This window comes from Artemia sp. Qi Xiang Cuo, chromosome 3 (assembly GCF_049724085.1).
Source record: "Artemia sp. Qi Xiang Cuo chromosome 3, ASM4972408v1, whole genome shotgun sequence".
NCBI lineage: Eukaryota > Metazoa > Arthropoda > Branchiopoda > Anostraca > Artemiidae > Artemia > Artemia sp. Qi Xiang Cuo.
Window position 1 is genome coordinate 53,289,379 of NC_142796.1, and position 26,562 is coordinate 53,315,940.

The 26,562-nt window shown below is 35.0% G+C and overlaps 1 protein-coding gene across 1 annotated transcript in view; it reads left to right on the plus strand.

Moving 5' to 3' along the window:
• The first annotated feature begins 6,576 nt into the window (after positions 1-6,576).
• The window catches only part of mRpL16 (mitochondrial ribosomal protein L16), a 165,663-nt gene continuing 145,677 nt past the window's right edge, over positions 6,577-26,562 (plus strand). The window contains exons 1-2 of the mRNA XM_089086145.1: positions 6,577-6,722; positions 19,791-19,877. Coding sequence (XP_088942271.1) covers positions 6,644-6,722; positions 19,791-19,877 — 166 coding nt within the window. The 5' untranslated portion in view covers positions 6,577-6,643. The remainder of the gene's footprint in view (positions 6,723-19,790; positions 19,878-26,562) is intronic.

Consider the following 26,562-nt stretch of genomic DNA (forward strand, 5'->3'; position numbering starts at 1 on the left):
TAATAATACAAGGCAAAACTGTAAAACACAAAAGTTGTACTCCAGTTTTCAGTTTTTCCTTAAATGAAAAATTTGCAAGTTTAATTTTTCTTCTTTAAATTATTTAATTTCGTACACATAAACCCAAAACAATCTTCCCTGTCAACATTCAACACTGTTAACAAACTTCACATGCAATTTTATTTTAGCTCGCAGTAAGCCAGAATTGCTCCCAACAACCTTGCATTTGGATGCATTTGGACACATTAAGAGATATGCCTCATAATAAGCCATCTTAGTGCGTCTTCCTCAGCAGAATATTATGAGCCTATTTTATTAGAATTTATGAACCTATTTAAAAAAAAGTACCTTTTGGGATCATGCAGCCACTACACAAGGATGTATACACATCTAATTACAAAGCTTAGATGCATAATACATCGGTTGTCAATGGTTGTTTTCGGTTGTCATCGCTCATCGAAATGGCAAAATGCATGAAACTCCTGCCAATTGCAAATCATAGTAGGATATGTCTTAATTGGATTTTTCAATATAGTTTTGTTGATGTTTCTCTTCTTAAATGGACTTGAACTGTATTATCTTTGGTATAAGATGATTGTGGTACTTCTTATTTAACATTGGCAGCAAGCTCGTGAAATGGAAAATTCACGAAATTTGTTTTGAAATGCTCAGCGATTCTCACTTTAAAATTAGCCAACAATTTCAAACCACTGTCACAATAAATCTTTTCAGTAAGTTTATGACAAGATTGAATTTAATATTGTGTTCCATTTTATGTTAAACTTTATACTAAGCCACTGACCCATTCTGGTCATGTTAAAAAAAGACGTTTTTCACAAAAGTACAGTTTTTCTTATCCACAAACTTGGACCTATTTTGCCAAAGTAATTTAAAAAATAATACATCCCCCCCTTAAAATAACTTATTGCAATTGATTTCTTTAACATTTTGCCATCAATAGCTAATTTAAATTATTGAATTGCGTTAAAAAGCAGTTACTGAAACCTGTTGCAATTAATTATTTGCCTTTTGGCTTCAGAGCTCAATAACCTGCAATCAGGGGCGAATCCTGTATTTTTTTAGCGGGGGGGGGGCAAAATAGGTTGATCCGATAAATGTGCGTTATGAGCAAGTTTAAATAACGCAAAGTTGAGTTAATTAAGTAAATTAAACTACTTTAGACTACGCTATGGGGCGCCCCCTTCGCCCCCCCCTGGATCCGCCACTGCCTGCAATCACTCTTTTACATATTGCATAAGAAAACAAGTTTGCTCAAATAAAAGTAAAAGGTGACATTAAAGCTTATAAAGAACATAAATTATTCCATATTTCAGTATTCTGCTACTTCCTCATTCCCCCCCCCCCCCTGCTATTTACGCTAAGATTATATAGCGCTTTAAGAATACGTCGTGTTCCAATTCAACATCCTTGTGTTTGAGCAGTTGTTTTTAAGGAATTGGGACAAAAAGTCAAAAATCAGTGTTAGAAAAGGGGGTTGAGATTGGGCAGAGCTCTCGTATACAGAATGATTCATGTTTACTTAGGTTTTAATATCACCCTTTATTTTCATTGGAGAAGTCTTGTTTTTCTTATTTGGTTTCTGTTTCTTATTTGGTTTCTGTTTCTTATTTGGTTTAATTTCTGCATTGCAATGCTTTGAGCCAAAGAGCTTTGTCAGTGTATTTAACTTCCGAAATAAAGAATATTTATCCAAACAAAACTATCTATCATCTCCTCAATACGAGTGGAGTTTTCGCCCCCTCGGGCCTCTCATGGCATGTATTCTTTCATATGTATATATTCATTTCATAAGAAAATGGAAAATCGTCAAATTTTACTGATTGTGCTCTTAGGTATTCAATGTATGTTGAATTTCATTGCACAATTTCCATCAAGATGGAACCCTTTGGGGGTTGTTTAATTTCTCTTTCTATTAATTATGCAAATTATCATCTGCAGATAGATTTTAATGCGTAACTTTAAATTTAGTCATTTTTCATATTGGAAATCAGCATGAACGATAGGCTCGTTTTTGTATATGTTGTAATTGAAACATTTTAGAGTTTTGGTTTCTAGCGTCAAAGATTGATACTTGCTTACTATTTGTGGCTACAAGCTGTTTGACCCAAGGCTCTCTTGAATTTACAAAAGGACTACTACTCCTTCCTTCATCTTTCGTTTCTTAGATTCAAGGTTAATATTCGTAACATAATACATCGAGAATGATTAACTAATGCATTCCTGAAATTAATGCACTCCTCAACTATTTACTAAGAAGATCAAAAATTTACTAAGAAGGAGACGATTACTAAGAAGTTTATTAAGAAGCACACAAATTTAAATGCGAATTCTTTGAACAAACCTTTTCATAAGGATGTTTCCCATGGACCAGTGGCGTAAACTCGCCAAAATCCTGGGGAGGGGGAGCAAAAAAGGAGCCAATTTTCCCAAATCAAGTAAAAATGACAGTGAAAACAGAAAAACGAGCCATATAGTCAAACAGTTCGCGGTAACGAACTGTAAGTAAGGAGTGACCCGGCTCAATAGTGACCGAAAGTCTAAAAAACGTAATTGTGAACCAATAGATGCATCAAAAGAATCAAATTTTTATGCTGATTTCAAATATATAAGTTTCATTAACTTGAGTCTTAACCATCAAAAGTTACGCGCCTTAGAAAATTTCGGCTATTTTCGAAAAAAGGGAGAAACACCACTTAAAAGTGATAGAATCTCAATAAAAATCAAACCATCACATTCAGCATAACAGAAAACCCTACTGTAGATTTTTCAAGTTCCTATCTGCGAAAATGTGGAATTTTATATTTTTTGCCAGAAGAAAGATCACGGATGCGTGTTTATTTGGGTTTTTTTTTTCCAGGGGTGATCGTGTCAATGCAGTAGTCTTAGAATATCGTTGGAGGGCTCATTCGAATGGAAATTAAATATTCTAGTGCCCTTTTAAGTGATCAAAAAATTGGAGGGCATCGTTTCCCTTTCCTACGCTCATTTTTTCCCGAAGTCACCCTGTCAAAATTTTGAGACAGCCATTTTGTTCAGCGTAGTCGAAAATCTATGAAAAATGTCTTTGAGGATTACTTAATCGTCCACAGCTCCAAGGGAAAGAGCTGCACGTTATGAACGTTGCCCATTGTTTACATATAGTATTGGTTATTGGGAAGTAAACAGACGTTTTCAGGAAGGATTTTTTCTGGTGGGGGGAGGGGGATCAGAGAAGGTGTTTACGTTGTAGGATCTTTCCATGGAGTATGTTTACATGGGGGAAGGGACATTTCCATTGAGGGGGCGTCAGATTTCCCATCATTATTTAAAAAAAAGATCAGAAATTAAATAGAAAATTTAAGTTTTTTAAACCGAAGGTAGGAAGCAATATTAATACTTAAAACGAACAGAAATTATTACATATATGAGGAGGTTCACCACCTAGTCAATACCTTTCTCTTTTCGCTAATTTTTTTAGTACTTTCAAAAGTACTAAATATTCTAATTAAACTAATTAAACAGCCTTTATTATTCTAATTAAACAGCCTTTGTGATTCAGGGCTTTGTAACTCGAACAAATTCGAACTTTAGCGTAAAGAGCGAGGTATTGACAAAGGGGATAACCTCCTCATATACGTAATAACTTATACGTAATAAAAAAAGCAATAAAATAACAAGCTATAATTGTCTTTTTATTTATTTTTTTCTCAGGGGTGATCGTATTGACCCAGTGGTCCTAGAATATAAAAGGGACGGCTCATTCAAACGGAAGTTAAAAGTTCTAGCGCCCTTTTTAAGTGACCATAAAAATTGAGGCAACTAGGCCGCATCCAACGCTCATTTTTTCCCAAAGTCACCCGATCAAAATTTTGAGATTGCCATTTCGTTCAGCATGGTCGAAAAATACAATACCTACGTCTTTGAGGATGACTTAATCCCCCACAGTCCCCGGGAGAAAGTCTACAAGTTATGAACTTTGCCCAATGCTTACATATAGTATTGGTATTGGGAAGAATTAAGAAGCAGTGGCGGATCCAGAGGGGGGGCGAGGGAGTGCCCCCCCTAGCGTAGTCTAAAGTAGCGTAATTTACTTAATTAATTCAAGTTTGCGTTAATTAGACTTGCTCCTAACGCAAGTCTATCAGACCAACCTATTTTGTGCCCCCTCTTCTAGTTTTTTTTTCATATCAACCTATTTTGCCCCCCCCCCCCGAAAAAAAATCCTGGATCCGCCCCTGTACAGAAGTTTTTAGGTTTTTTTCTGGTTGTAGGGGGAAGGGTCGTGGTTTACGTAGGAGGATCATTTTATAGAGGATGTTTTCATGGGGGAAGGGACATTGCTATAAAGGGGGCGCCGGATTTATCAGCACTATTTAAAAAACGACCTGAAATTAAATAAGAAAAAAATTAATTTTTCAACTGAAAGTAAGGATCAACATCAAAACTTAAAACGAGCAGAAATTATTACGTATATGATTCGGTTGGCCCCCTATTCATTACCTCGCTCTTTACGCTCAAGTTTTTCTGTACTTTCATCAGAGCTATTTATTTTAATAAGCAGCCTTTGTGATTAAGGGGTGATTCTTTAATAAATTGGGACAGAATTTGAACTTTAGCGTAAAGAGCGATTTATTGACTAAGGGACGAACCCCCTAACATACGTAATAAAAATATGCGAATATAGAAGTTCGTTGCGTAAGTTAATTCGTAAGTTATGTCAGATCAAAATTTCGAGAAAGCCATTTAGCCAAAAAAAGTAAAATTAATATGCAAATTTCGTTTTAATTATTCATGTACGATGAGCCAAAATCAAAGCTTCATTAATTCAACAACGTACAGAAATTAAATATAAAAAAATAAGTTTTTTTAACTGAAAGTAAGGAGCGACATTAAAACTTAAAATGAACAGAAATTATTCCGTATATGAAAAGGACTGTCCCCTCCTAAACGCTACGCTCATTACGCTAAAGTTTGACTCTGTCTCACAACTTTTTTTTTTTAAACAATAAAAAAATTTATTATTCAGAATTTTTATTCGATAGCGACTTCGCACTCTTTCACAGAAAATCGTAGTTTTGTGCCACAAAATGAAAGAAAATGCCACTTTTCAGAAGCGCGATCTTTTAAGCTACTAGAAAATGGCATTAGAGCCTTTTTAATCACGTTTGCTTGAGCCCTCGTTCAATATTCTAGGACCATTGGTTGAATTCGATTACCCATGGGAGGAAAAACAATTAACACGCATTCGAAATTTTTTTTTTTAGGCTAAAATAAACAGTACCATATTTTTCTAGATAGGAGCATAAAACCTCTATGAAATGGCTCTTTGATACGTTGAATATGACTTAGTAATTTTTATCAAGAACACTTGCATTTTTAAGGGTGTTTCCCTATTTTTTCAAAAGTCAGGCAAATTTTCTCAGACTTCTAGCTTTTGATGGGTAACTTCAAACATAAAGATGTTATATATTTGAAATCAACCTAAAAGCCAAATCGTTTAATATAATAATTGTTTTAAAAAACTCTTTTTTAGTTACTATATTTTTAGTAACTAAAAAGTACCTTTTTTAGTTACTTTTTTGTGGTTACTATTAGCCAGAATCATTCCTTTTTTTTTAAAAGGGAGTATTTTGAAGGCTGCATTTTTATGTATTTTTCCCTGTTTTATCAAAAGTCAGACAAATTTTCCCAGACTTCTAGTTTTTGATGGGTAACTTCAAACATAAAGATGTTATATATTTGAAATCAATATAAAAGCCAAATCGTTTAATGTATTAATTGTTATCGAAACTCTTTTTTAGAGTTGTGGTTAGTATTAGCCTGAATCACTTTTCACTTACAGCTTCTTACAACAAACTGTGCAATAGAAAACTCATTTGATACCTTTTTCTAATTGTATATCTAATAAAATAGTCTTATTAATAGTGTACTGTATTCTTATAAAAACGTTGGTATAAGCCTAAAGAAGGGCCTGTAGAAAAGGATACATGCTAAGGAAACATATACAACTTTATAATATGCAGAATAATTATAGCTAACACATTTTGCATGCGTCCATGCTATATTTTACCCCCCCCCCACCTAAAGGGCAGATATATATAGCCCAAATTATATGTTCCCAATACATTATGCTAACCGTCGCTTGTTTTTCCGGTTCTTGTTTTGTCATAGTTGATTCAACTTACAGGTACACGAGTGAATCAAGAGAGACGCATTGGGAGAATAGATGGGAAATATATAATTTCGGCTATATATTTGCAAATTAGAGGTGTAAAGTATAGCGGGGCTTCATGCAAAATCTGTTAGTTACAATTAGTCTGTGTGTAAATTGTTTTCTTAACATGTTTCCTTCTTTAGGCATATAACACAAACTTTGTTCGTTTAAAACTTTCTACGGGTTTCCAAGTTTTTTTTCCTATCTTTATTTGTAGGAAACTCAATATAATGTTCAAACCGCGTACAATGGAGGACACTAATTACCTTACTCATTAGCTTACTCAAAATCATTGCAATTAACTGCCATCGATCGCACTAATTCCTGATACGCCGTCTATCGCAATATTTTTTAAATCTAGGACACATTATTCTGAACAAATTTAAAAAATACCTGTTCTGAAGAATCACAGAGGTTGCAATAGCAATCATGCTTGGTAGAATTAATTTGCGAAACAGTTTAAAGTCTCTTTTCAAAGAGGAATTTTCCAAAGGAATAGCATCACAGAGTAAGTATTACAGTAGGCTGGCTGTTAGGCCAAGTTTTCCTCTCTATTCTACTCTAAATGTGTTTGATAACTTTTTTAGTTACTTTTTTGTGGTTACTATTAGCCTGAATCATTCCTTTTTTTTTAAAAGGGAGTATTTGAAGCATTTTGCCTGTTATAGCTGAAGTTTTATGTGGGTTAATTAATGGGTGTTTTTGTCAAGGAAAATTCCCAGACTGTTTTAAAGTTGCCCGTATAACCCCAATTCATAAGGGTGGTATTCAAAATGACCCAGGAAACTATAGACCAATATCTGTTTTACCCATAATTTCCCGTGTTTGAGAGAAGTGTTTTAGTATTAGAATGATGAGTTTTTTGGAGGATCATAAGTTACTGGTAGAGACACAATTTGGGTTCCATAGAAAAAGGACAACAGAACAGGCAGTGATTTATTTGACAACTATTAATGATGTATTAGATAAAGGTTTCAAAATAGGTGCTATATTTTTAGATCTGATGAAAGCTTTCAACACTGTGGATCATGAACTTCTACTTAAGAAGTGTGAGGTGTTTGGTTTGAGGGGTAAATCATTAAATTTTTTAAGTAATCATTATCAGTATGTCCAACTAAATGATTCTTCTTCCAAAAAAAAGCATATTGAAATAGGTGTTCTGCAAGGATCAGTTCTCGGTCCTATATTATTCTTGATATTTATTAATGATTTACCAAATTGTCTAAATAATTTTGCTATAGAATAAATGAACTAACAGTAAACCCAACTAATGAAACAGTTTTACTTTTTGCTGATGACACAACAGCCATTAGCACAGCTAAGACAGTGGAGCTGCTGCAGATTTCCATGAAGGAATCAGTTAATAGAATCACAGCATGGCTGAGGGTAAATAAATTAAGGATTAACATAGCTAAGTCTAATTTTATTATTTTCTCATGATCATCAAACTTTTACCCATAGATTAAGGAGTTAGATATGTCCAATGCCGTTAAAAATTTGACTGCGTCTTTTAAATACCTTGGGATTGTAATAGATGAAACTCTATCTTTTAAGCAGCATGTAACTTTAACTCGCAAAATTCTGGCAAGAAATCTAGGTATAATGAAAAAACTTCAACATTGTTTTCCCAAGTCTGCCCTTTGCCATCTTTATTTTTCTTTAATACACCCATATATACTTTATTGTTCAAGTATCTGGCTCTCTACTTTTTCTTCTATCCTAAAACCAATAGGAGTTCTACAAAATCATGCAGCAAGAATTTTAGCTGGTATATCTCCATGTATGTCTGTTTGAGAAATTTACCCAACTTTAAAAATTTTGCCAGCTGCAGGCCTTCATGAATTCTATGTATTGTGGTTTATTTTTGGACTGCAGCAGGATGTTCAGCCTTGTTGTTTTGGTGATTTATTGTCCATTAGGTCTACTGTTCATTCTCATGATACAAAGGGTAGTGCAGACTTCTGTGTACCTAGAGGTATATCTTCCCATTCATGTTTTTTATAGAGGTACACAGAAATGGAATAGTTTGAATAGTGATATTAAGACTATTGGTGACCCCAATATTTTTAGATAAATCATTAAGGAACTGCTTTTTGCTGAATATGAGTTTTGACTGATTAATTGATTTATTTATTGTGGGGGTTTTGTTGATATGATGTTCCCAGAGGATGTATAATATATGATATTGTTTTGTATTTATTGTTTAGTGTGATTGTATTAGTGGTGTCGGTGGCCAAGTGTTCTGTGTTTTAAGGATTTTGTTTTCTCTACCTCCCCCACGGACAAGCTTTGCTTTTTAGGGGAGGCAGCAATAATTTTTTGTTGATATGTTTTTTTCAATAAATCCTTCTTCTTCTTCTTCTTTTTATGGCTAGGCCTACTCAATTTTCCTGCTAATACTTCTTCAAAAGAGTTTAGGTAGGCCTAAATTTACACATATTCACATAATTTAGCTAGGAAGAAAGTGATGGCATCATTTGATGCCTTTTGTTTTTGGCCTTTACAAATTCAATAATCAATCCTAGGACAAATTTCGTTTTGATTCCTGTTTATTCAGACAAAACTCCTGTCATTCATGGGCATCAGCAAGGGTAGGAAGACTATGGCCCTGCTGGAAATTTTGGACTATAAATTAATTATTAGGAAATTAAAGGAAAGAGATCAGAATAGGGAACACCATGGAAAAAAATGTTTGTTGCCCTATTGTTGGCTGCCTGCCAATAGATTTGGACCCATAGGCCTAATAAGGAAAATATAAGTTCTAATTCATGACTGAGTAACCCCTAACCTGTTTTCTCCTCCCCACCTGAAAAATGTTTGCTAACTTCCCTATAACAAGTAAAACAAAGGGTGATTTTTAAAACTTAAAACCTTTGCCCATGGTAGGGGGTCATTTTATCTAAAGACATGGTTATTGGGCCTTTCAATTAGGTTGAAGAAAAACACTATCTCAAAATTTTGTTTTGATCATTTTGGGAAAAAAGTGACATGTGAAGGGGCTTAGTTACCCACCAATTTTTTTTGCCACTTTAAAAGGGCCCAAGAGCTTTTCATTTCCAATAGAATGAGCCCTATCCTGATATTCTAAGCCCTCTGGGTCAGTACAATCACCCCTGGGAAAAAACAATAGGCTAATAAACAAATAAACACACATCTGTGATTTATCTTCTGGTAAAAACCACAAAATTCCACATTTTTGCAGATATGAGCTGGAAACATCTGCAGTAGAGTTCTTTGATATGCTGAATCTGATGGTGTTATTTTCATTAAAATTATATGACTTCAAGGGGGTGTTTCCCCCTTTTCTCAAAAATCAGACAAATATCCTCAGTCTTGTAGCTTTTAATGGGCAAGACTAAACTTAATGAAACTAATATATTTGGAACAAGCATAATAAGTCAATTCTGTTGATGTTTCTATAGATATCAAAATTCTGTTTTTTAGAGTTTTGGTTACTATTGAGCCATGTTGCAGTAAGTAAGTTACAATCCATTACCACAAACTGTTTGATTACTGATCAAAATCCAAACAAAGATCATTGAAATGTTGATTGTTTTTGTTTTTGTGTTACCAAAAGTACTGTATTCATAAAACTTTACAGATTCATGAAATGTAATTAAACAAATAGAAAAGGTTTTTCAACTAAAGTAAGGAGCAAGTTTATAAATTAGAACAAATATAAATTACTCTGTATATAACAGGGCAGTCCCTTTTTGACACCTTGCTCATTAAAAAAAGTTTTTTTGTGCTTTGAAACATATTTTTTTTTCAAATTGTAAATTTTCTTTTAAAATTTTGAAAAAAGCCAAACTTCACAGTAAAGAGTAAGGAGATAAGAAGGGGAGGACAGTACCTTTGTACAAAGAATAAACTGTTCAAATCTGTTTCTTGCTTTTAGTTGAAAAGCTCTTTTTTTATTTAATTTCTGATTGTTTTCCAAATCATACCCAGGCCTAACCAAAATATAATTTGAGGTACTGTTCCCTTAAATTCCTGGTCAATTGCAATTAAAATGTGTAAATCAATAATAGTATGTTGGTTAGTACCATTCTACATTTAAATTTTCAATTTTGGATAAAATTTGAATGTACTTAAAAAATTGGTGAGAAATAGTAATTTTGGTGAAAAGTTCATGGATATACATATCTTCTTGTATAGGGGGGGGGGCAGCCAATTCTGTGATGAAGGGTGGGGGAGCTGAAGTTATAGTCATTTCACAAAACCTCACATTGCCAGCAAGTTCTATCATACCTATGAAATCTTTATTAATTAGTAATCACCAGAAATCATCAATAAGCTTCAGCATTAATCTTCTTAGATTAGAGCTAAATCTTTCCAAGACGTTATGGATAATTGCTTCTTGTTTGACTTTTATTCTGTCATTTTGGCTGTTTATTTCCAACTTTTTCAACCATCTACCTTTTATCAACTATTTTTTAAGCAATGTACCTTTTTCAACTTTTTTTTCAACCATCTGCCTTTTCAGCCATATCTAGTGTAAATTTGAAGTTCTAGGGGGGAGGGGCAGCAGCCCCTCCCCCCCTCCCCCCATATGCCCATGCTCACACCCTCCTCATTATAGCTGATATGTAATTACGCATCACCAAACTTAGCATAATTTCATTACAAATAAAGCAAATCAAGTTGGTTCAATCCAGTACTACCACCATGTGGCATTACTTCTTTTACAACTGGGAAGCCTAAAATATAGTTATTGATACTTTTAAATCAGTTAAATTCTCAGGATTTTAAATTGGTTACAAATTTGTCCTCTTTGGGGTAGAGTTGTAGTTTGGTGTCCTAAACCCCCTAAACTGTCACCCAACCATCACTGCTGTTTTAGTGTCTGCCCATCCCCCCTGGAAAATTTTCTGCTGTTGCCCTTGCTGTCATTAGTGGAGTTCCACAGGGCACAATCTACAACTATTCAAATAACCAGAAAAACCCATTAACACTGTATGCTGATGATTGCAAGCTCCTAAGACAGGCCTAAATTAGCCCTGGTCCCTCAGCAATGCAAGAAGATTTAGATGAACTATCTAGATAGTCATCTAAGTAGGGTTTGCAGTTGCACGTGTCAAAATGCAAAGTCCTGCATCTGACACCACAACCCTAGACAATCTTACCATATTGGAGGTGACCTACTTGAGGCTGTAAGTGAGGAGAAGGACCTTAGGGTTATTGTCAATGAGAAATTCAAGATCCACAGCCACACACAAGCTCAAGTAGCTAAAGGAAACAAAACCCTAGGGCTCATAAAACAAATATGTGCCACCAGGAAGCAGTGTGTGGTCATTAAGCTGTATAAAGCCACTGTACATCCATGTCTGGAATTTGGAATGGCCCTGGTGTCTCTCCAGTATAAAATGGATGTTAAAGCACTTGAGAGTATCCAAAGGCAAGCAATCATACTCCTACCAGCTTTGCAAGACAAGCCATATAAGGAACACCTTGTGTCCCTCAAACTCCCTACCCTAGTCTATCAAAGGTAGAGAGGGTATATGATCACTACTTGCAAACTGCTCAAGAACAATCTCTCAAGTCAAGTTTTCTCCTCATCCCTTGCAAGTACAACAAGAGGTCACACAAAGAACCTGCAAGTCCACCATTTCCATCAACATGAGTGCCAGCAATTCTTCTCTGTATATGCTGTCCCTCATTAGAACAGCCTCTCCAAAGCAACCATCTATTCCCAAACCATAGATGCATTCAAGAAAGGAGTTGATCATGACTGGGCTGATGCAGAGTGCTGGCTAACCTGGGATGCCAAACCATAATCATGTCACACCACCAGCAATATATTCCATAGGAGGCTCATCACCACCTTATCTCACTGGACATGCAATTTAAGGTAATTAAAGGGGCTCAAACAGCCAAAGTAACCCAAAGTTTAAAAATGTGCTTCTTAAAGAACTGTGTACTGAGAAAATTTGTCATTTGTAGCTAGTTTAAGAATATGAATTATTATTTTGGTACCTGTTAATTAAAAAACATACTCAAGAAGAAATCTCTTAGGTTAGATCTGAGGAAACTGGTGTCATAGCCACAAAGACAAGTGACAGAATAGATGGGAAATATATAATTTGGGGTATATATTTGCACATTAGGGAGGGGGTGAGGGTAAAGTGCTTAGAAAGCATGAAGTTAGAAAACAATTCATACTTCATAATATACCAAATAATTGTAGCTAATATATTTTGCATGTAGAGGTGCTGTACTTTACCCCATGGGCAGAGGGGGGGTAGCTGCCCCTTTCCTAGAACTTCAAATTTATACTAGATATGGCTGATAAAACAGATGGTTTAAAAAAAAGTATATGGCTAAAAAAGCAGTTGATAAAAGATAGATGGTTGAAAAAGCTGGAAATGAACAGCTGGAATGAGAGAATAAAAGTCAAATAAGAAGCAATTATTCATAATATCTTGGAAATTTTTAGCTATAATCCAAGAAGATTAATGCTGAAGCTTGTGGATGAAATCACAAGCTATTAGATTTTTGCTGATTACTTCTTAATATAGATTTCATTGGTATGATAGAACTTACAGGCAATGTAAGGTTTTGTTAACTGCCAATATAACTTCAATCTCCCCCCCCACTAATGTGCAAATATATAACCCAAATTATGTATATCCCATCTATTCTGTCACTTGTCTTTGTGTCTATGAAACTGACTTTCTCAGATTTAACCTAAACACAATTCTTTAGTGTGTATCATTTAATTAACAAGTACCATAATTTCTATTGTCATAATAATAAAATGTTAATTTGAATAGAAATTTGCATGAATTTAAATAAAAATTCTGAAACCCCTAAAAAATAGTGTCAAATAAAAATAAATAAGTACACCGTTTTTAAAACCCTGAAAAGAAACTTACAACCTCCACCTCAAACAACAAGGAAAATCACATTTTGCATTGGTAGCACTGATTTTCTTTTTTTTTTTTGTTCTCCTTTTTATATTTATTGCTAGCATGGCACTGAAAAATTATAAGGAGTTGTTTAAAACCTGATTTAAAAACTATTTTTTATATCTTATTATTTTGTAACTTTATATCTTAGTCTATAAATTGTAGACAAGGTTATAGTTTACTTTTTGGGGCCCCATCAAGAGCTCAAAATGGAATTGACCCCAGAATTTATTTTTGAATTAGGAAGAGCATAGGAATAGGCATCAACATTCATTTTCTTCCTAGTTAAATTATGTGAATATGTATAAATTTACCTCCAAATATACTAATTGCTGCTACTACTACTACACTACCAACAAATCACTTAAACATCAAGCCACCCAAGGCCAACATAGCTACGCATGCTTTTCCTCCATCCCAATCTATTCTAAGTCTCTCTCTCTCTCTCTGTACACCTTCCCAAGAAGCCCCAATTTCCTGTACTGATTTCCTTACAACCTGTTCCCTCTCCATTTGGAGATTAACTGCTGTACAAGACTATAGAGATCTGCTGACCTGGGTATTTCTCCATTATTAATCTGAGAGTATTGGTTCATCATCTTTGTGTCTTTCTAAAATTACACTTCTTTCCTCTTAAAACTTTATCCACAGCATCTCTGAGTTAAAAAAAAATGTACTTACATGTTATAACAACCACATTAAGGAAGTGAAGTTAGGTAAATCATAGTGAAATATACCGAAATATGATGAAAATATAATACTTTAGTAACAAAATTATGGAAACTACAACAGAGAATTATGGTAAACAGGCCACCCAGAATGCATTATATTATATACCTAATATAACCTAACCACGTCTATATATTAAATATATAATTAAGATATACCGTCATAGATGCTGTTTACCTCACTCAGGATAAGCTGATTATCTCCAAGTGGACACAGAAAACCAGTTTCAGTACAGATCAAAAACAAAGTGTGGTTACTATAACACATGAGTACCTAAAATAATATCATCACACTAATTTGCTTTGTTCAGAAACCATCATGCTAAGTAATTTGCTTCCTAGAGAAACCAAATTAATGCCTCTTCCTCACAAAATAAATTTTCCTTCACTTCCAAAGTGTCACAAAATTTTGCATTCTTTTCTATATCCTTTCCATTAACTTCATTATGGTTTAACAAATTTTCAAAATGTTAGCATTTTTCCATCTTGGCTTTATGTGGCAATACAAACTAACTTTTTATAAGAATTGAGAATTAAAATAATGTACACCTGCAAAATTAGCAAACCTTTTTTTTATTGGCTAGCCTATGGGCATATATGGTCCCTCAGAGGGAGGGTGTGAGGAGGCTAGGATGCAATTTTGACTAAAGTTGCTATTATATTTGGAAATAGAGTAAATCAAGGATCTAATAGCCCATAGTTTTATTAAAGCTATTTGATTTCAATGTTACAAGATAAATTTATATTTAGCATTTAAATTGATGCTTTTCTTCAAAATCTGCTAGTAACAAAATGATAAGTAATTTAAAAAAAAAATATGTTACAGTACTCATTTTATAGATTATATCATTATTATGATTATGGTATTATTATGTAATTAATACAGATTAGGCATATTATAAAAAGGAAATTATTGTTTATAACCTATAGGAACATTGGTCTTTCTAGAGTATGCTTACTCTGACAGAACACTCAGATTTTTTTTTAGTCTCAAGCACCTGTCATAAATCTATGGTCTAGGACTTTATGCTAATTTTTTAATGTATAAAGTTTATATTTCCAATGTTTCTCTAGTCTCTTTTTGAAAATGTTTAACAAAGGGGCTGTTATTGCCTCATATATCTTAAATTGCACTTACTAGCAATAAAATGACTGATCCAATCATTTATGCTGCACAAGCTATACACGAGTATGATGCCCTACGTTGAGATTTTGCTGTTCCTTTTTTTTTTTTTTTGTAGAAAGTCCTCTAGTTGATGGGTAATTTGGGGTTGAAAAAAAGCTTCAAGTCTTGTTCCTATCAAGTCCATTTTTGCATTTAATATTCGAATTTGATCTCCCTTATGCTGATATTACCCTGTTGTAGCATAGTGAATTAATGCTCTGCTTGGCAATACAGGGCCCAGCGTTTGATCCCTGCTGTAGCAGGGTAGAGCAACAAGCTTGGTATCTGTCCTTGTAAAAATGGATATATGGCTCTGGAGAATTTCTGTTTTTTTTTTCCTTTTATGTTGATAATAAACCAAAGTAGGCAGTCTCAGGACTGTAAACCTTGCTTCTTAAGAAAGATATCTCCTACCTAGAACGTCTTGTATTGTCCATTGTTGTATTGTTTCAATCTAAATAGTGTATTTTATAATGTAACACTGCCAACGTTAAAGATGGTATTACACAAAAATCTCAAGCAAGGACTGTAACCCAAGCCAGCAGGTCAAAAAATGAAGAAACGAAAGAGTATGAGCAGTTGCTCTGAAGATAACTTGGGCTAAAAAGCCTGGCTGATGAATTTAACACTCAAAATAGGCCTATTGACAATACCAGGAAGAATGCCTGGAAAATTGACATTATTTCCACAAAGGTGGCACTTTTGTACACAAATACTGATTTGGAAGTAAACAATTGGTTATGTTTGTTGTGGAAGTCAAGCCAAAATGAAACATAGCAGTCCAGGATAGTGAGATCTTTTTTCCGGATTATCATATTGCAGCAACTAACATGCAAGAATCTGGTTGGGAAAGTGCAATTTATGAGACAGATAGTGTTGAATGCCATCAAACCTCAGACACCACCAGTATAATCAGTGGATGTGCATATAGATCCCCCTCTCAATCAGCAAAAAATAACCATTAGTCACTTTAGTATGAGCATAGGCCACTTCCGCAGTTGATAAGAGTGACCATATAACACTTCTAGTCAATCTGACCTTTAATCAAAACCATCTGCACTGTCACCAGGAGACGGAAATGAATGAAAACCAATAAGTCCAAGCTTAAAGAAATTATCCCGCAAATCGATTGGACTATCTCCAATTGTAGAAATTTGTAGCAATAAATTTGAGCTCTTTTGCATGGATAGAAAAGTAAATGTTCCTGTATACAAGAACTCTGCCACAAATGGGCTCAAAGCTTAAAATATTGATTAATATAAAATAAAATAAACAAATTAAGAAGACTAAAGAACATGACATGGAAGTAGAGTCAACCAGAAAAGAAACGATTGGGTTAGGAACAAGACAAGAGAAGCAACTAGATTAGTAAAAAAGAACAAGAGAGAAATATTGATCATGAAGCAAAATGAACTCTGAAGAAATTCTGGGAGCTTTTAATAGCAAGGTTGACCAGTGTGTGTGTAACTGAACCCCCGGGTAAGTTAACAACCGTGTAACTAAACCCCGGTGCAACTGAACAACCGTGTAACTGAATCCCCGTAGAATCGAATCCCCGTGCAACTGAGCCCCAGTGCAACTGAACCCCCGTACTCCTGGACCCTCATGCAACTGAACCCTTGTGCAACTCAACCCCCGTGCAACTCAACCCCATTTAACTAAACCCCCGTGTAACTGAACCCCCGTGAAACTCAACCCCCGTATAACCAAACCCCCGTGCAACTGAACCCCCGTGCAACTGAAACCCCGTGCAACTGAACCCTCGTGCTACTGAACCCTCGTGCTACTGAACCCTCATGCAACTCAATCACCGTATTTACATCGTGTAAAACACAATAGGGTTATGAACCATAGTTATTTAACTATGGTATAGTTATTTAACCTTTAAACTGTTTTAAATAAAATGGCCGTCCCAAAATTTAGATCGGATGTATTTGGGGGAAAAATAGGGTGGAGTGGAAGCCTTTCGATCACTTTTAACTCTGAAAAAGTGCACTGGAAATTTCGATTTCCAATCGAATGAGCCTCCTTCCCCCAAAGTTCATACAAAATTTTTTCTACAAAAACCTTATGTGTTAGCAATGAGCAACTAGCTTAACTTGGCAGCCCTTGCCCCAGATGCTGCTGGTGGGGTTGTTAACCCCAAAGGCATGGTTATTTGATCTTCAGACTATTTTGAACAAAATGTTTATTTTTATTTTGATTGGATGTATTTGGGGGGGGGGAATGTCGGTTAAGAGGGAAAGGCTGATTGTCCTGTGATTACCTTTGATTCTTCGAAATTGAACTTGAACTTTCAATTTCCAATCGAATGAGCCTCCTTCAAAATTTTTACTATCATCCTTTCTATAAAAACCTTACATTTTAACAATTATACTGATTGCTGACACAGGTGTATCAGCAATTTTTTTTTGGAACAGCTTAGCGTATCAAGATGAAGCTTGGGGGGCATCTACCTGCTACTACTGCTATTAATACTGCTACTACTACTACTAATTCAACACTATTATTACTTCTACTGCTCCTACTACGACCTCTGCTGCTATTAAACTAGCACTATTAAGGCTACGCATATCAAGTTGAAAATTTGACAGAATGAGGTATTTGAGGTGGAACTTGAACTAAATCAAAAGACACTATGTTCATGCAGATTTTCAAAATGGCATATCTCAAAAAGGGATTTGTGTATTAAGTTGGAACTTTCAGAGAGTGCTTAAAGGGAAAGTCAATTCACTAAAAGGAAATATGTGCACGCTCAGGCCTGGATTTACCACTTGGTCCCTAGGCCCGGACCTAGAAGCGTATAATGCTAGCACGAGCAATATATTATCACTGAGTATTTTCTCCCTGACAAAAATTTGACGGACTTGATTAATCATTCGTAAGTACATGCATTTGCCACTATGCCTATTCACAGAAATGTAAATTTAAAACGACAAAGAAAGCTCGGGGGCACTTATAAACTGTCAGATGTCTCATAAAAATGGACGCTGATATGTTGGCACTAACCCTCTTCCTTATCACTTGTTATTCATCAGTTGTGTGCTGTTAACACAGTTGTGTGGTTATATATAGTTGGAGTTATATGGGGGTTCAGTTACACAGGGGCTTAGTTAAATGGGGTTGAGTTGCACGGGGGTTGAGTTGCACGAGGGTTCAGTAGCACGAGGGTTCAGTTGCACGGGGGTTCGGTTATACGGGGGTTCAGTTGCACGGGGTTCAGTTACCGGGGGGGTCAGTTACACGGGGGTTTAGTTAAATGGGGTTGAGTTGCACGAGGGTTCAGTTGCATGAGGGTTCAGTAGCACGAGGGTTCAGTTGCACGGGGGTTCGGTTATACGAGGGTTCAGATGCACGGGGATTCGGCTATATGGGGGTTCAGTTACAATGGAACCATGGGAGCAGGGCTTGGAGGCTCCATTATTGGTGACTCCACATTTGTTTGCTTTAGAAGCGTTTTATCAAGCCTTCAAGGCAAGATAAACACAACTGTTATGTAAAAAACCCAAAGTTTTAACTTTTTTTGTATATTAGGAAAGGTGACCTAATACACTTTGGAAATAAGAGCAATTTTTAGTATTTTGAGGCCCAAATAAGATATAGGAACCCAGAATAGACTAAGCATCAAAAGTATATCATCCAGTAGGTTAGGTTACAAAAACCCATATAACAAAGATGTTCCATAATGCCTTTGGAATTTCCGTAATTGAATGGATTAGATTTCTATAACTTTCAATCTTGCACCAATCCTTTGGCTTTACTGAAAAATATTTCAGCTGCAGAAATTCAAAACCTGTTGTTGGGTATTTTTGACAAACCAACATCCCCATTTCAAACTTGGTTTGGTAGAGTACTTTAATCCATTTTCTTGTTTGGCTCTCAAGACACTTAAACATTTGTGATATTTTCTGTTTTTTGGATAAAAGGGAAAAGTTTTTTTCCTCTTTTTGCTTGCAGAAGCTTTTTAAAAATGTATGTTTTTTATATCAAATTTGTTTTATCCTTATCTTAGAAGCCTAAAAAAAACCTTCTCCTTTATGGGCAACTGGTCATTTATAATAGCTGAAGAACCAGAAAACTATTTATGTTTTTTTTTACTTTCCAATAAAGATTTATTAGGGTTTAATTTATTTCCACATTTAGTTTTCAAGATGTTGCACATTTGACATATTTTCAAATTTGTTCCAAAAAAGGAAACAAAAGTTAAATACTTTTTTTTCAAAGACTTTTTTCCTTTCGAGTTGTATCTTCGTATAGAATTGTGAAAAATTATCCAATTAAATCTGAACTTATGAAAAATCCTTTGATTACTATACCACCTTGGCAAAAATAACAAGACACGTACATTAACGAAAATGCAAAACCTTGTTTATCTCTCACATCTTGAATATTAAACAATGGGATGAAACCTGATCAAGAAAGAGTGAAATGGTCACAATATGCAAGACCGTACAGTTAAGTACGAATATATGCTATTTAATTGCTTCAGCTGTTTGTAGATCTATTGGCTATTTTTCTTAGATTTTCTAGAATTGTTTTTTGATTCGTTCTTTTATTTTTAGTCTTTAATTCGATAATTTTTTAAATAGTTTTGTTTGGTTTAACATTTTTTGGATAATTTTTATTTTTCCTTTTAATTTAAAGCATCGTTTTAATTATTTTTAGCAGTTTTTATAGACTAGCTCATGATTAAATTTAGTTTAAATTAGATTTAGTTATTTAATTGTGAGATCTAAAGTTCAAAAATTACAAAATAATAATTTAATTCATTTTAGGCAAGTCTTTATTGGAAGCACCTGGGTTCACTCTCTGTCAGATTGCTGGTGTGAAAAATATTCAACCTCCTCCAACGTTTGACTATGGTATGTATATTGAAACTTAAAGCTTTAGTCTTTATTATAGTAATTTCGTCATGTTTTCTATTTGTAATTGTATTGCAGTAGCTTAGAAGTAAAAACAAAAATAAAACTGTCATTAAAAATGATTTTTGTTCCTTTCTCCATTACAGTGGTAAAAGGTAAGGTAAAGAATACAGCATTGGACTTTACAGTCCCTACTGGCAGTGCTGATCTCCGTTTCTTGGTCCTTCAGCCAGGAAGTGCAATGTGGGGGTTGGAGGCCAACCATCCTGTGCTTTACGAAAAATTAAGCAAGAAAAAACGGGTTTTAATTTTAATAAAGCAGTGAAACATTAAATAACAACAAATAAACACTTAAATTAAAAACACTCCCAATATTTCGGCCCCGTGTCCGGGAGCCTTTCTCAACGAAAAAAAAGACGGAAAAATATTCTTTTAAAAAATAACACAAATAGAAATACAACAACTAAATACACGAAGAGAGAGAGAGAGAAAAATATAAATAAATAAGTAGGAAAAAAATTCATATATTAAACAAAGCTTCCAGCACTGGCGTATTTAACGCAATAAAGAAAAGCGAATGTCTATATTGATAACATGCGTCACTCTCCTCTTACAATCAATGTATAAATTGAAATATATCAAAAAGTGAAGAATAATTAACCTGAACAAGCAATAAAGGTCACCTTACCCCCTGTCCATAACCCCTAATTAAATCACACAGGTTAATCAACAAATTTATGAATTATAAATTGAATTGATTTTTTTGGGTGCAAGTTTAGCTGCAGTTCCTTGACTTTTCCCAGCATTTACCCCGTTCTGACCTTTGTTCGCAAGGTTGTCATTCTTTTCAGAACAATTACTAAAATATCCCTTTAAGACCTATAGTTTCAACAACTAATTCACCAACGGTAAAAATCAAAAAATGGTAGCAATGACACTTAAAACTTTATTATATCTCCAAGATTCGTATATAAAAAAAACTCGGAATTCTTAAAAGATAAGCTTATGAATATTGAAATATCAGATGAATCTAGATTTTTTAGTTTTGATATAAAATCAATGTATACGTATATACCTTTTGATAAATCTTTTAATATTTTATCCAAAAAACTTGAGGAACAAAAAAATGAGATAAAAGAATTATCTGCTGGATTCGAAATGGAAACTATATTAGATTTGGTTAAAATAACTAGTAGGTATACTAATTATACTACATTTAGAGATAATTTTTACCATCAAATTAGGGGATTAGCAATCGGAGGACCCTTAAGTCCGTTGTTAGCAAATATCTATGTAGAGTATGTAGAGACTTTGCCTATAGAAACATATTTTTTAAAACCTAAATTTTGGGGCAGATATATGGATGATGTTTTAGTTATTTGGAATTATGGGGAATCACAAACTGAAGGTTTTTTGGAACATTTAAATAATTTGGCAGAAGAATAAGTTTTTACAATTGAAAAAGAGAATAAGTTACCGTTTCTAGATATCTAGATCCATATAAATAATAATAAATTAGCGTTTTTAATTTAGACTAAGCCTACTAACAACAACCGTTATTTGTCTTTCGCATCAAATCATCCGATCCAAGTAAAAAGGGATGTGGTTATTTCTTTTGTTGATAGGATATTAAAATTAGAGTCACCAGAATACAGTAATAATGAACTAATTTTTATTAAGGATATTCTAGTAGGTAATGGATATCCAGAAAATATGATTTCTCAAATAATTGAAAAAAGGAAAAAAAGTTAATGGACCCTGTAATGTTAGAAGAACATGGGTCAAATCAAGAAACAAATTACATAACTTTGCCTTATATCCCAATGTTGTCCCAAAAATTAAGAAGAGAATTAAAAAAAAAACATAATATAAAAACAGAATTTAAATCAGGACAGACTATAAGTTCTTTGCTAAATAATGGAAAAGACAAGGTACCGAGAAATACACAAAAGGGAGTATACAAAATCCCATGCTCTTGTGGTAAATTTTATGTGGGAAGAACACGACAGAATTTAGAAAATAGGCTACAGCAACACAAGAATGCCATAGATTGCTCTCTAAAACACAATAAAAAACCGGAAACGTTTGAGTCAGCTGTTGCAGAACATGTATATAATTTTTCTCATCACAGTATTTTATTTGATCAGCCAAGAATTGTAGACACGTCTGTAGGACTTTTACAAAGTTTCAGAGAAATTATAGAAATAAAAAAGATTATCTTTGGGGGTATTAGTATCAAAAGAGATGAAGGGGAAATTAGGATAAATTCAATTTATAATAGTTTAATTAAAAAGCAGGTAAAATATTCAACCAGTACTGATTTTAATAGTTGGTCTGAACAAAATGATAACCTTACGAACAAAGGTCAGAACGGGGTAAATGCTGGGAAAAGTCAACGAACTGAAGCTAAACTTGCAACCAAAAAAATCCATTCAATTTATAGTTCATAAATTGGTTGATTAACCTGTGAGATTTAATTAGGGGTTATGGGCCGGGGGTTAGGTGACCTTTATTGTTTGTTCAAGTAAACTATTCTTCACTTTTTGATAAATTTCCATTTATACATTGATTGTAAGAGGAGAGTGACGCATGTTATCAATATAGACATTCGCTTTTCTTTATTGTGTTAAGTACGCCAGTGCTGGAAGTTTTGTTTGATATATGAGTTTGTTTCCTACGTATTTATTTATATTTTTGTTCACTCTCTTCGTGTCTTTAGTTGTTGTATTTCTATGTGTGTTATTTTTTAAAATAACATTTTTTCGTTTTTTTTTTGTTGAGGAAGGCTCCCGGACGTGGGACCGAAATATTCGGAGTATTTTTTAATTAAGTGCTTTTTTGTTGTTATTTACTGTTTCACCGCTTCAGTAAAATTAAAACCCGTTTTTTCTTGCTTAATTTTTCTTAAATGGAAAAGCATTGTGGTCTAAGAAATTATTTATCATGTGCTTTCGCACACCCTTCCATTACAGTGGCTTATCTAAAAAAAATAAAACGAAATTTAAACTTTAGAGGTTAATTTTAAAAAGAAAATGTGTATGAAAAGTTAAAAATGTACATGAATTGCACTGAAAGAAAGATTAAAAACATTGTATACAGATACCACTTACTAACAAGGAAATTCATCAAAGGACTGGCCAGCCGCTTGTCACGGATATTCTTTGGAAAAAACGCTGGTCCTATTTTGGACACGAGCTGCGGAATAGCAATCCGAAAGTCGTCGCCTTAACATAGCACACAGCTAGAAACCCTACGGTGGGATTAGAAGAGGTCGTCTACAGAATACTCTGCGCTGTACACTATACCAAGATCAGAGGATGGCTGCAACCTCACTGACACCTAAATGGAACGCCATGGCAGTGTTATTTCATTCGTGATGAATGAAAAGTCTTTGTCGATGCCCTACGTGCCACAGACGGCACTGGAGGAACTAAGGTCTCAGGCAAGAATTAGCGTGGTCTTTATTTTTTCACTTCAGAATTATAAACCTCCCACCCTGCCATTTTTGTCTACATCAAAAGTTAACAACATGGGCAAAAATTTTTCCAAATTGGTCAATATTTAGGGTATGCTCAATTCAAGTGAAGTTCAGCATACAATCGCTATACTTTTGCTTGGACAATGTTTAACGCAATTTCGGACGCACTTGGGAAATTCATTCAGCAAACAAAATCTAATGAGGACATTTTAGATATAATTAATGCTGAACTCATCCAATCATTAATTTGTTAAAACAATCATAATGACTGGTTAAAATATGTCACTGGCATTGCAAATATCAAAGGTATCTTTCGGTAATTGATAAAAATTACACACTACAAAGTCATGCTAGGCCTGGGCTGTCAGAGGTTGTGGCTTGCTCTTGAAGGATTGTTTACTTGTTAGAATCAGGAAAACGTTTGCGATGCTCTTTAACTACTTGCAAAGCAAATTTCATCTGGTCTTCATTTTTCGTTCGCAGCAAATTGTAGTCCTGCATAAGGGCAACTCCACGTTCAGCTCTGTTATTCACCACTCATAGTTCTCTGACGATTGTTTCAGCCTTCACATAGGATTCATTATCCACCAAGGTCTCTGGATTTGTAGACAAGAAACAATCTGGAATGGAAAGCATATGGAAGAAGTTCCGTGTATTGTGTGTAACAAAGTCCTGTAGATTCTTGTTGGTGAATGTAGTTTTGTCCGCAGTGATGTGCTTCGGTGGGTCCTCCGTTCCTTCATGCCAGAGTGCTTCGACTACTGCTCTTTTATTTAGCTGCATCAACACCCCTGTCAAAGAATGCGAGTCCTATCAGTTCTTCACTTAGATACCACAGCTGCCCACACACTTTCTTCAGTGCACCAGTTGCTGCTGGCGATCCACAAGTGAGGAGACTCTTCAGAAGCATTAAATCATCGACTGGTGCTGCTGATGGCAGAGGAGAAATGAACCACGATTTAACATAACTTCCTGCACCAAAAGCACAGAAGTTGCCCAAAACAATGATTTCACGATCTGTCAGCTTGAAACAGAATCTCTGAACATATATATTTTCAATGCATAAATCAGTTGTGCCATGAAACGAGCACGATGAAGGGCTCCTGGTTTCCTGAACATCACATCACGAGCCGGAAGGCCACCAATGAACAGCAGGGAAAGCTCGATGAGCTCACGGTAGTATTCACGTTGTGACAAATACCCAGCTGATCAGTCATAAAAGGTCTTCCTATCATCCAGGGCATCACCCAGAGCCGCAGCAATGACCAGAACCTCAACACCAGGCATGTATCCAGCATACATAATGTTTGGCCAAAAGGCTTTGAACCGTTTGAACAGCTGGATGTCACGGCTACTTGAAGGTCCCATTGTGATGCTGAATGCCTCTTCCAGCATTAATTCATGGATGTGGTGTCTGAATGCAAGATGCACAACACTTCTACCAAGATGCTGTTCGAACAGAGTACAGGCACCGTTTATTCGGCTGGTGTTGCTTGATGTTGTATCAAAGCTGAGAGTCTTGATGCTGTCTACAATGCCACAGTCAGACACTGTGTCCATCATTGCATCTGCCATGGCTTTACCAGTACCTAAAGCCAGTTTTGGGATACAAAGCAGTTGTTCTGTTCCAGATCCAGAAACAATTATCGGTAGTCGGTCAACTTTTTCATCTCCAGTGAGGTCTTCCATAAGCTTTCCATCCCAGTGCTGGACCATTGGCTTCTGGGGATTGAAGTCAGACTTCAACTGAGATGAAAATATGACACGATGCTTCTGACGGTATTGCCTTATAGATGATCTGTTGATACTGAAATCCTGAAAGTTCAGACCTGTCGCTTGCATTATTGGTGCAATGATCTGGACTGCTTGCCTGTCACTTGTCTTTGTGCGGTCTAGGGATGACAGGAGTGCAGGAGTTAAAATGTTTTGTTTTTCCACGTTTTCGTTTTAGTGTACATGGTTGTTTGGCGGCTTCACTGCCAATTCTTTGTAATGCTTCCATGTCTGCATCATCATTACTAGAAGACGAATCAGAAGACTCCAATAACACAGTTCGATCCAGATTTGCTATGTCAAGTTGCTGTTTCGTCTTTAAGTGAAACCGGCTTTTTTGTTTATTTTCATGTACTTTCTCCTTTTTTGTAAGTAACACGTCAACCCTTGCCATAACTCCTCGCCTTCCTTTTTCCCGCTGGGCCAACAAGAATTGCTTGTCTTCGTCAATTTTGATGAGCTGTAACGCTTCCTGGTGAGCTACGTCAAAGAGATCATTGAAAGCTTCCTTAAATTCTTACTCATTGGCTATCACAGTTGTTGTCCTTATTGCTTTTTTCTTCAACCCTTTCCATCTCTGCATTAAAACTTCAAGTTGGGCAACTGCATGATCACTCCGGTGCATGAGTATTTTGGCTTTCTCCCAGAAGATTTGAACGTCCTTAGTTACTGATACTGATGCTTCATGTTTAGTCTTGGCTACTTTCAGCTTTGTGACATAGAGCCTGAGAACATCACCAATCGATGGAAATTTTGAACCATATAGATCTTCCAAAGCTGAACCTTGCAGGTACATTTCCTGTTTACTGCGTGGGGATGTAGAAATCGCCATGACTGACTGTAAACAAAACATTTTATGTGAAAATCCACAGACACCAATTTGATTATTAATATATTATCCTGAATCCCTTCAGCTATCTCTTCATATAACACATAACACCTGTTTTGTGTTAGAATTCACAATAAATACACAATTAACTAATAAGTATATGCCCTGAACCAATTATTTTTTTTTTATATATACCGGATTTCTATAACATTCGAGTATAATCAAAATTCGGGTAAATTGAGCATACCCCAAACATGATGTTATCCTAAAAATAAATGACACTTTTTTCTATGACAGAAGAATAGTTTAGGATGATGGGAGGCAGGAAAAACAAAAAATATTTTTTTGATATATACATAAGGACCACCCTAGTAAGGATACAAATACCACCTGAAGACTGTTAAAGGATATTAAGGATAGTGAGCCTAATTTATCCAACCATCAATATTTTTTTATGCTAAGTTACTAGTCAGGCATGTAGACATGATTTTTTTTTCTTGAAAGAGGGAGCAATAATGAAAACAATAATTTATTCTTTATGCTGAATAATAAGTACCTAGAAATTCGAGAAAATTTATGATACGGGGGGGTGGAGGCCCTCCTCC